Genomic DNA, 12,303 nt, shown 5'->3' on the forward strand with positions numbered 1-12,303 from the left:
ACCAATGTTTAGTCTATACACAGTTTGCTCTTCTTCATTTTGTAGCTAATTCTGATGCTTCCATGGCATGTGTTTTTGACATGAACATTTTATCAGAGAATTTTTCTAAGTCCCTTTTAGCCAGTATTATTATTAGTGAACTAATGTCTTCTCTCTTAGATCATTGCATGGTTAACTTTATCAAGGAAAATTTGCTGGGATCCATTAAGGAGTTCAGGAATCGATTTATAAATCCAATCCAAAATGGTCAGTGTGCAGATTCTACCATGGTAGATGTCAGAGTGATGAAAAAGCGTGCTCACATTCTCTATGAGATGTTAGCTGGATGTGTTCAGGTACAAATACATTCCATATAATAAAATATTATTCCTGTTATAATCCCAAAATGTTTGCTGAATTTATTTTGTGTTTTCTTTCCCATTTTTTCAGTATATCATTTTATACTAAAATCTCCTTGCATTGTCTTCAAAAGTTTTTGAAACTTTAAATTTTAAAGAAGTGTTCCATTTATAGCATAATTGATTAATTCATTTGCTGTATATAGCTTCATATTTTAATATGTTAATGTTTAGATTCCCCATCTTTAAGATAGGGAGTATGTAAAAGGAACATAGCTATTATGATTAAGAAATTCCAGTGCTCACACTAATTTTATAGTAGAGTGGCCTGAACCTCATTTATTTGAAATAGTTGTAGGAAGGCAGTTATGAATTGTGGAGGAGCTGTTTTTAATGTGATCCTGAAGAAACAGTTTCATTATTATGACATCATATACTAATCTGAGTGGGTTAATAGTGTTTACATACAGATATTTAGTGAATCTATATTAATAGAGTTGAGATTGAGCCAGCAGTTAGCAGATCTCAGAATCTGCACTTTTTCTTTAGACACTAGATACTAATTGTAGCCACAAAGATGTAACAAATAAGCCACAAAGATGTAACAAACAAACCTGGGCTCTTCTTCTGGCTGGATATTCTACCCTCACATAAAGCAGTCATCCTTTTTGTTCAGGTTAGCCACAGGTACCAGCAGGTTCTCTGTTTCTGTATTGATGCCACCACCTAGACAGTATTTTCCTGGTTTAATGGTCATTTGTACCTAGAACATTAGTGTTCTTTCTTTCTTGTTCATATAATTAAATTGTATCTAGAGTATGTATACATGGCTTGCTTCCTCAACTAGGTAAACAGTTTCCCTAAAGTTATGTGTTCTTCTCTGGCATAATGGCACATCTTACCCAAAGGACAAACCAGACTGCATTAGAGGTTGATTCATTGATTTTAGTGTATGATTAAAGCAAGTCTTTTTTCCCCAACACTGTTTATTGTATCCCCTATATGCCTTTTTTTGTTTTTGTTTTTCTATATAGAAAAAACCATTTGAAAAAATAAATTACCCCCTTGGTAATATGACCACTTCAATTTAAAACCTGCTTGGTATATTGCAGTGTCCTTTTACCAGTGCATCATATTGTGTAGTCATATGAACTATATTAACTATAATCATATAATGATGATTACATGATTGAAGAGGCTAAGTATGTTTAAGAAAATGTTTTCTTGTATGTTTAGTACTGATTTCTTTATGTGTATCTTTTAGTTGCAAGCAATGATGATTCTTAGAGCAGTTGATTCCTGTCATATATTTAGGTTAACTAATTTCATTCTCTTTCTTGTTAATTACAGAGGAAAGATTATACAGCATTAACAAAGTTCTTGCCTCCAAAACATGAATATGTATTAGCTGTGAGAATGACTCCTATTCAGTGCAAGCTTTATCAGTACTACTTAGATCACTTAACAGGTAACAAATGCACTTACTGTTTTTATCTTCAAAAGACATTCTTTTTCTGGTGAGTGTTGTTTTAGTAATTTTACCATGTAAGTTGTTCTTTTTCAGTTGTGCATTTGAACAAAATGGATATGTTCATTTTGTAAAGGCACAAAATATTTCTAATTTAAAAAACTCTAAATTGTCAAACTAAACTCAGGAACAAACTGGTGAAAAATCATATACAGTGTATTGGAGTAATGCCCTTAATTTGTAAAGAGCTGTTATTTCAGGAAAATTATTTGTATAAATAATTCCAAAAAAGAAAATATATAAAATTCCAGTATATTATTTTAAAAATTGAATCACCATAATAAAAGGCATATAAATAAAATCCATGATATCATTTCTCATTTATCAAATTGACAAAGGTTGAAGGAAAAGATGCAAAATGCAAGGCAGGACATACATTATGCTCCCAACATTATAGTAAAAACATACACAAATGCCAAAAAACACGAAAATGCTAACAGGAATTTTTATTTTTCTGGATGGATTCATTATGAGGATGGATTCATTATGAGGATTAAGCAACAGATATCTTTGTCTTATTCTTTTCTATGGGTTTTTATTTTTATTTATTTATTTATTTATTTATTTTTAAAAAGATTTTATTTATTTATTTGACAGAGAGAGATCACAAGCAGGCAGAGAGGCAGGCAGAGACAGAGGAGGAAGCAGGCTTCCCGCTGAGCAGAGAGCCTGATGCAGGGCTCGATCCCAGGACCCTGGGATCATACCCGAGCCGAAGGCAGCGGCTTAACCCACTGAGCCACCCAGGCGCCCCTTCTATGGGTTTTTAAAAAATATAATGAATAGTTGTTGTTTTATCATCAGTAAATTCATGTATTTGTGTGTGTCTGTTACTGTACGCTCAAGGTTGTCACTGTTAAACCTAGTCTCTTTTTGGTCTGGAGTGAGATTTCTTTCTTGTTAGTCACCTTATTCTGGTACTTTCCCCAAGTGAAATGTCAGGTTTATTTAGGGGATACAGGTTAGAAATTACCCATTGGCTGTTGTGGATAAAACAAATTATAAAAAATAATAGGGAGTAGAAGTGTGTACATGAATCTTAAAATGACACCTCATTTCATAGTTACAGTGATACATCTTAGAACAGCAGTGCATTTTGTTTTGTTTTATTTTTTTTTTTAACAGCAGTGCATTTTAGAGAATAGGATAATGATGGTTCTCAAGAATAATTTTGCTTTGCGAAAAACAATTTGAATGTTAGTATTTTACAGAGCTGCTCTTTTGCTATATTATAAACACATTTTTAGTGACTTTTAGAAGAAAGTCACTTGTAATAAGGCCCACATTTTTTTATTTGTATATCAGAAACTGTTACATTTAATGTACCTTCATGTTTTGGATGACAGAAATTAGAGACAATGATTAAGAAACCAAGTGTACTCATCCCAGTGAGAGAGCTACTGTGTAGTTTTATCTTAGAGAAAATGCCAGCCACAGTGTTTTCAAATATTAGACAATCACTTGTCTCTAATAACCAACAGTAAGATGTTAATAGCTTATATATAGGTTTTTAAAGTGTATACTGTTGAGGGCAGTGCAATATTTAAGAACTAAGGGGGCTTCATTGTGATTTTAATTGATAGCAAATATCTAAAGTACTAACTAATAAAAGCTTCTAAACTCTGTAAAGTATAATTGTTTTTAAAGTTCTTATTTAAATTCTAGTTAGTTAACATATAGTGGAATATTGATTTGAGGAGTAGAATTTAGTGATTCATCACATACGTATAACACCCAGTGCTCATTGCAAGTGTTCTCCTTAATACCTATCACGCGTTTAGCTCATTCCCTGCCCACCTCCCTCTAGCAGCCCTCAGTTTCTTCTCTGTAGTTAAGAGTCTCTTATGGTTTGCCTCTCTCTGTTTTTTTTTTCTTTCCCTTGCCCTGTGTTCATTTATTTTGTTTCTTAAGCTGCACATATGAGTGAAACCATAGTATTTGTCTTTCTCTGAGTAGCTTATTTCACTTAGCAAAACACACTCTACCTCTCTCCACATCCTTGCAGAGGGTAAGATTTCATTCTTTGTTATGGCTGAGTAATATCTATTGTATATGCACACTACATCTTCTTTATCCATTCATCAGTTGATGGATGTTTGGACTCTTTCCAAAATTTGACTTCTGTTGATAATGCTGTGATAAAGATCAGGGAGCATGTACCCATTCAAGTCAGTATTTCTGTATCCTTTGGGTAAATATATAATAGTTTAATTGCTGCGTTATAAGGTATGTCTACCTTTAAAATTTTAAAGAACCTCCATACTCTTTTCCAGAGTGGCTGCACCAGTTTACATTCCACCAACAGTTTAAGAGGGTTCCCTTTCTCTGCATCCTCGCCAACACCTTTTGTTTCCTGTGTTGTTAATTTTAGCCATTCTGAGAGGTGTGACATGGAATCTCATCATGGTTTTGATTGTATTTCCCTGGTGATGAGTGATGTTGAGCATCTGTTAATGTGTCTGTTAGCCATCTATTTATCTTTCTTGGAAAAATGTCTATTAATGTCTTCTGCCCATTTCTTAATTTGTTTTTGGAGGGTGTTGAGTTTGTTAAGTTTTTATAGATTTTGGATACTACCCTTTATCAGATATGTCATATGCAAATATTTTCTCCCATACTATCAGCTGCCTTTTAGTTTTGTTGATTGTTTCCTTTGCTGTACAGAAGCTTTTTATCTTTTTTTCTAAGAAGATTTATTTGTTTATTTTAGAGAACAGTAGCAGGGGGAAGGGCTGGGGGAGAGGAAAAGAGAGAATCACAAGCAGACGCCGTGCTGAACATGGAGCCCAACATGGGGCTTGATCTCATGACCCTGAGATCATGACCTGAGCCAAAACCGAAGAGTTGGATGCTTAACCAACTTACCACCCACATGCCCTGAGTAGCTTTTTATCTTGATGAAGTCCCAATAGTTCATTTTTGTTTTTCTTTCCCATGTCTCCAGAGACCGGTGTGTAGTAAGAAGTTGCTACAGCCAGAGTTAAAAACGTTGCTGTCTGTGTTCTTCTCTAGGATTGTGATAGTTTCCTGTCTTATATTTAGCTCTTTATCCATTTTGAGTTCATTTTTGTTTATGGTTCAAAAAAGTGGTCCATTTTCATTCTTTTGTATATAGCTGTCTACTTTTCCCAGCACCATTTGTTGAAGAGACGGTCTTTTTTTTTCCATTCGATATTCTTTTCTGCTTTAAGATTACTTGAACATATAGTTGTGGGTCCATTTGTAGGTTTTTCTATTCTGTCCAGTTGATCTTTGTATCTTTTTTTTTAAATGCCAGTACTATACTGTCTTGATGGACTACAGCTTTATCCTATAGCTTGAAGTCCAGAATTGTGATGCCTCCAGTTTTGCTTTTCTTTTTCAGGGTTGCTTTGGCTATTCAAGGTCTTTTTTGGTTCCATACAAATTTTAGGATTGTCTGTTCCAGCTCTATGAAAAATGCTAGTGGTATTATGGTAGGGATTGCACTGAATGTGTAGATTGCTTTGGATAGTATAGATGTTTTAACAATGTTTGTTCTAATCCAGGAGAATGGAATGTTTTTCCATTTCTTTGTGTCTTTTTCAGTTTTTTTTTCATAAGTATTCTACAGTTTTCAGAGTACAAATCTTTTACCTCTTTGCTTAAGTTATTCCTAGGTATCTTACAGTTTTTGCTGCAGTTATAACTGGGATTGATTCCTGGATTTCTCTTTCTGCTGCTTCATTATTGGTATATAGAAATGCAACAGGTATCTGTATGTTGATTTTTTTTATCCTCTGACTTTGCTGAATTCATGTATTACTTGTAGTGGGGTCTTTGGGGTTTTCTATATAGAATATCATGCCATCTTGTGAATGGTGAAATTTTGCACTTTGTGCCCCTTTGGATGCCTTTTATTTCTTTTTGTTGTCTCTTTGGGAGAATAGAACTTCCAGTGACATGTTAATAACATGTTATTAACTCTCACTGTTAATAACAGTGAGAGTAGACATCCCTCTTTTGTTCCTGACCTTGGAGGAAAAATTCTCATTATTTCTTAGCTGAGGATGATGTGAGCTCTGGGTCTTTCCTGTATGGTCTTTATGATGTGGGGATATATTCCCTCTATCCCTGCTTTGTTGAGGGTTTTTTTTATCGAGAATGGATGCTCTGTTTTGTCAAATGCTTTTTGTGCATCTATTGAGAGTATTATATGGTTCCTATCCTTTCTTTTATTAATGTGGTGTATCACATTGATTGGTTTGTGCATATTGAACCACCCTTGTAGCCCAGGAATAAATCCCACTTGATCATGGTGAATGATTCTTTCAGTGTATGTGTTAGATTCCATTTGCTAGTATTTTTTTCAGAATTTTTGCATCCATGTTCATCAGGGATATTGGCTTATACTTGTTTATTTTTTGTTTGTTTGTTTTTAAGATTTTATTTATTTATTTATTTGACAGACAGAGATCACAAGTAGGCAGAGAGGCAGGCAGAGAGAGAAAGGAGGAAGCAGACTCCCCGTGGAGCAGAGAACCCAATGTGGGGCTCGATCCCAGGACCCTGGGATCATGACCTGAGCAGAGGCTTAACCCACAGAACCACCCAGGCGCCCTGTTTTTTGTTTTTTGGTTTTTTGGTTTTTTTTTTTTTTTAGTGGTGTCTCTGTCTGGTTTTGAAAGCAGGGTAATGCTGGCTTCCCAGAATGATTTTGGAAGTTTTCGTTCCATTCCATTTTTTTGAATTAGCTGGAGAAGAATAGGTATTAACTCTTTTTTAAAAATTTTTTTTAAGGTTTTATTTATTTATTCGATGGACAGAGATCACAAGTAGGCAGAGAAGCAGGCAGGGAGAGAGGAAGGGAAGCAGGCTCCCTGCTGAGCAGAGAGCCTGATGCGGGGCTCGATCCCAGGACCCTGGGATCATGACCTGAGCTGAAGGCAGAGGCTTTTACCCACTGAGCCACCCAGGCGCCCGGTGTTAACTCTTTTTTAAATGTTTGGTAGAATTCCCTTGGGAAGCCATCTGATCCTGGACTTACCCTTTTTGTTAGTTTTTTTTATTAGTAATGGAATTTCTTTGCTGTCTGTTGGTCTGTTCAAATTTTCTTTTTCTTCCTGTTTTGGTTTTGGTAGTTTATATGCCCCTAGGAATTCATCCATCAGACTGCCCAGTCTTCTGGCATCTACTTTTCCATAGTATTCTCTTAAAATTGTAATTTTGTAGTGGTGGTTGTGATTTCTCTTCTATCACTTGTGTTTTTATTTATTTGGGTCCTTTCTGTTTTCTTCTTGATAAGTCTGGCTCTAGGGGCTTATCAATTTTATTAAAATTTTCAAAAAGCTCCTGGTTTCATTCATCTGTTCTGCTGTTCTTTTTTGTTTCTATATCATTTATTTCTGTTCTAGTATTTGCCATTTCCCTTCTTCTTCTGGATTTAGGCTTTATTTGCTATTTCTTTTCTAGCTCTTTTAGGTTTAAAGTTAGGTTTTTATGTTTGAGACTTCCTTGCTTCTTGAGGTAAACCTGTATTGCTATATACTTCCCTTTTATGACTGCTTTTGCTGCCTCCCAAAGATTTTGGACTGTCATGTTTTCATTTTCATTTGCTTCCATGTATTTATTTCTCCTTTAATTACCTGGTTAACTTATTCATTCTTTAGTAGCATGTTCTTTAACCTCCATATATCTGTGTTCTTTCCAAATTTTTTCTTGTGGTTGACTTCAAGTTTCATAGTATTGTGGTCAGAAAACATGTATGGTATGATCTCAGTCTTTTTGTACTTGTGGAGACATGATCTTTGACCTAGTATGTGATCTCCTCTGGATAATGTTCCATGTGCCCTCAGAAAAAATGTGTGTTCTGCTGTGTTAGGATGAAATGTTCTGAATATATCTGTTAAGTCCATTTAATCTAGTGTGCCATTCAAAGCCATTGTTTCCTTGTTGATTTTCTGCTTAAATGATCTATCCATTGCTGTTAGTGGGGTTTTAAACTCCCCTACTATTATTCTGTTGTTATCAGTGAATTTCTTTATGTTTGTTACTGATTTTGGGTGCTCCCAAGTTGGGGGCATAAATATTTACAATTGTTATATCTCCTTGTTTGGTAGACCCCTTTATCTTGATATAGTGCCCTTCTTTATCTCTTCTTGCAGTCTTTGGTTTAAAATCTAGTTTGTCTTGTATAAGTATTGCTACTCTGGCTTTTTTTGGATACATTTTCATGGTAAATATTTTTCTGTCCCCTCACTTTCAGTTTGCAGGTATCTTTAGGTCTAAAATGAGTCTCTTACAGGCAGCATACAGATGGGTCTTTTTTTAAAAAATCCATTTTGACATCCTATGTCTTTTGATTGGAGCATTTAATCCATTTACATTAACAGTGATTATTGATAGATATGAATTTAGTGCCATTGTATTAAATGTAACATTGGTGTTTCTGGAGATTTTCTCTGTTCCTTTGTAGTCTTTGTTGCTTTTGGTCTTTCCCACTCACAGTGTCCTCTTTAATATTTCTTGAAGGGCTGTCTTGGTGGTCACAAAGTCCTTTAGTTTTTGTTTGTCTGGGAAGCTCTTTGTCTCCTTCTATTCTGAATAACAGCCTTGCTGGATCAGTTATTCTTGGTTGTATGTATTTCCTATTCAGCATGTTGAATATATCATGCCAGTGCTTTCTGGCCTGAGAAGTTTCTGTGGTTAGATGTGCTGATAACCTTATTTGTGTTCCCTTGTACATTAGGGATTTCCTTTTCTTTTTTTTTTTTTAAGATTTATTTATTTATCTGAGAGAAAGAGCAGGGGTAGAAGGGGCAGAGGGAGAGGGGAAGAGAGAATCTCAAGCAAACTCTCCACTGAAGTTTGGAGTCAGACGTGGGGCTCAATCCCAATTGAGATCATGAACCGAACTGAAATTAAGAATAGCCACCCAGATGTCCCAGGGATTTCTATTCCAATGCTGTTTTTAGGATTCTGTCCTTATATCTGTATTATATTTTGCAAATTTTACTATGATATGTCTTGGTGTTGGCCTGGTTTTTTTTATTTTGATGGGAGCTCTCTCTGCCTCCTGGATTTGGATGTCTGTTTTCTTCCCCAGATTAGGGAAGTTTTCAGCTATAGTTTCCTCAAGGAAACCTTCTGTTCCCTTTTTCTTCTCTACTTATGGGATGCTTATGATGTGGATATTATGCTTTATGGAGTTGTTCATTTCCCTATGCATACATTTGTGATCTAACATTTTTATTTCCCTCTTCTTTTCAGCTTCATTATTTTCATAATTTTATCTTCAATATAATTTATTAGTTCATCTTCTTCTCTCCTTGTGGTCATTACATCTGGTTGGTTTTGTGTCTTGGTTATAGTATTTTTATTTTGGCGTGACTAGTTTTTAGGTCTTTTATCTCTGCATTTCGGGACTCCTTGGTGTCTTCTTTGCTTTTCTCAAGCCCAGCTAGTATCCTCATAATTGTTGTTTTAAATTCTGGTTCAGACATATTACTTCTATCTGCTTTGATTAGATCCCTGCCTGTGACCTCTTCTTGTTCTTTGTTTTGGGGTGAATTCCTCCATCTTATTTTGTCTAGGTCTCTGTCTTCTCCTGTGTCCTATGAAAGCCTGTTACAGTTTCTGCTCCTGAGTGTAATGGTTGTATTAAGAAGAGGTCATGTACTGTCCAGGGCCTGGTGCTTCAGAAAGTGTTTCTGGTACACTCTGCTGTTGTGTTTTTGCTGCTGTTTCCTTTGGGTCAGTCCTCTGCATAGTTTCTTCTTGTCTGCAGCAGGGAGTGTTTACTCCTTTTCCAGTGTGTGGTGAGTTTTAACTATGTGTTTTTTGGTCCACTTGTTAAAACAGGCTAGATTCTATTTCCCCTAGAGCTGAAGCTTTTCAGCTTTCTGTGAGTAGTCTTGGTACATGTGGAGGGTTTGTGCTGGTCTTCTGGTGGGAGAGGTGTGGTACTCCTGCTCTGGGTCTTAGGCATACTTGTCCTAGCAAAAGCAAAGCAAAAACAAACCCAACAACAACAACAAAAACCACCTGCAGAGTTCAGGGGGCTGGGGTTTGGTGTAAGCAGCTCAAGCTTCCACTGTGAGCACTATGTTTCTCAATGCAATCTGTCTGTTCTGATGGGCAGGGCTAAAAATGTTGTCAGCCATCTCTCTCATCCCCAGAGAGGGAAGTTTGCACCTGCCAATGTTCAAAAAAGCCCTCATAGAAGAGTAAACAGTCACCCCTTGCTTATCTCATGCATTCCTCACATATATGCCTTCACCCTGTCTCTGAGCACCCTGTGGCACTGTGCTCTTGTGTTTTATCGCAGGCACACAGACTGGGTTTCAGAACTCTAAATTTTAGGTACCCTACAATGCATGGACATGGACTGATCCTCTGGAGGAGGGTCTCGTCATACTGTGCTAGTGCTGGTTTGTCCCAGAAGGGTAGTTGCAGGAATGCACAGAGGCTTGGAATTTACCATAAAGCACAAGAAGCCGGGATGCAGGTTAGCTGCTCTCAGCAGGTGTCTCCTGTGCTAAAGAATGGGACAGCTCAGTGGCACCTGCCTGCTCTTTTGTTCCCATAAAGGCAGTGCCCTTCTCCCAAATGCTGTTCATGAAAGGGAATTGTAGTGCAACCCAGGAGATCATGCTCCCTGGCTTCTGCCTTTCTTCTTCACAGGAGCACCTCTTTGCCAGCCAGGTTCCACCCTGACCATGGCATGGACTTCTAAAAGCACACTTTGTGCTCCGCTGCTTGTAGATACTTGTGATAATTAGCCCCTTTCATTTTCCTCATTAGTGATGTAGGGGAAGTGTTTTTCTTGTCTCTCTGTCTCTGTCTTTGTCTCTCTTTCCCTGATCTGGGCTTCCTCTCCTCTGCATCATCACCAGCAATTCTTTTCTTCTCCAAATCACATCTCCTCACCTCCTAACTTCCATGATGTGGCTGGCCTCTTTCCTCCCTCTAGTCATGCAGTTTTTTCTTTCTGTCCTCAGATTGATTTCTTGGGTGCTCAGAATGATTTGATACTTATCTAGCTGTGTTCATTGGAGGAGGCAAGCATAGGTTCCCCCTATTACTCTGCCTCTTAACTTTTTCTGAAAATTTATGTTTGTTAAATTATCATCTGATATCATGAATCTTACAGTTGTGAAAATGTTTGGTGTTCCACCCAACTATATATGATGCTTTTTTTCCTTAAAGTAGCATGGGGACGCCTGGGTGGCTCAGTTGGTTAAGCAACTGCCTTTGGCTCTGGTCATGATCCCACGGTCCTGGAATTGAGCCCCATGTCAGGCTCCTTACTCAGCGGGAAGCCTGCTTCTCCCTCTCACTCTGCCTGCTACTCTGCCTGCTTGTGCTCTCTCTATCAAATAACTAAATAAAAATTTTTTTAAAAGTAGCATAACCTGAGATAATATTCCCTTTGGAAAAAACACATGAAAGGCCAAATGGGTTATATTAAAGGCTACTCTATCTTGATTCTCACTACCAACCATCACAGTGTTTCTTTTCAAATTTCACCCATGTTTTTCACTTGAATTTAAAATGTTTGGTGTTTTTCTGTCACGCATTCCTAAATTTCTTTTGTTTTTATATTTGCCTTTTTCTAGATTCTGTTTGGTTTTAAGAAGTTCACTTAAATTTTGCTTTTTGTATTAGGAGCAGTTTTGTGTTAATGCTAATAGTAATAATTTGTAATATACTTAATATTTTTGGAATTAAAGTCATCAAGAACTGAGTTTTCACAAATTTAAAGAAATTAAAGTCCTCTTAATTTTCCTTTGTTCCCCTTTTTCAGTATAATCTTGCACTATTCCTTTTATCATTAGTTATCAGAAGCTTATTTTTACATGTAAGCCTCTGCCTTCAGTAAACACTTAATGTTTTAAAATGTGGATACTTAGTTTTTTAAAGTTTTTGTTTAAATTTCCAAATAGGGTAATATTATTTTCAATACACTATAGTGTACAGCACAATGATTCAGCATTTCTGTACAACACCCGGAGCTCATCACAGGTGCACTTCTTAAGCTCCATAAGCTATTTAATCCATCCCCCCATTACCTCCCTCCTGGTAATGATCAGTTTTTACTCAATTTTTTAATCAGTAATCTTTAGCATGATTTTTTAGAAAGATTTTTTTTTATTTGACAGAGAGAGACACAGTGAGAGAGGGAACACAAGAAGGGGGAGTGAGAGAGGGAGAAGCAGGCTTCCAGCTGAGCAGAGAGCCCAGTGAGGGGCTTGATCCCAGGACCCTGGGATCATGACCTGAGCCAAAAGCAGACGCTTAATGACTGAGCCGCCCAGGCACCCCACATTTGCCTGATTTTAAGCATAAGTCAGTTTTAAAATCCATGCAGTGTTTTAAGGCATGCAAAAATGGAGTACATAAAAACAGTCCGGGGCACCTGCGTGGCTCAGTGGGTTAAGCCGCTGCCTTCGGCTCAGGTCCTGATCTCGGGGTCCTGGG

At 36.9% G+C, this 12,303-nt stretch overlaps 1 protein-coding gene across 4 annotated transcripts in view; it reads left to right on the forward strand.

Annotated features, from left to right (window-relative positions):
• ATRX (ATRX chromatin remodeler) overlaps positions 1–12,303 on the forward strand; it is a 301,682-nt gene that overhangs the window by 197,420 nt on the left and 91,959 nt on the right. For all 4 annotated transcript variants that reach the window (XM_059385663.1, XM_059385664.1, XM_059385665.1 and 1 more), the window contains 2 exons: positions 160–335; positions 1,689–1,806. In XM_059385663.1, the coding sequence (XP_059241646.1) occupies positions 160–335; positions 1,689–1,806 (294 nt within the window). The remainder of the gene's footprint in view (positions 1–159; positions 336–1,688; positions 1,807–12,303) is intronic.

Source organism: Mustela nigripes, chromosome X, assembly GCF_022355385.1.
Source record: "Mustela nigripes isolate SB6536 chromosome X, MUSNIG.SB6536, whole genome shotgun sequence".
Taxonomy (NCBI): domain Eukaryota; kingdom Metazoa; phylum Chordata; class Mammalia; order Carnivora; family Mustelidae; genus Mustela; species Mustela nigripes.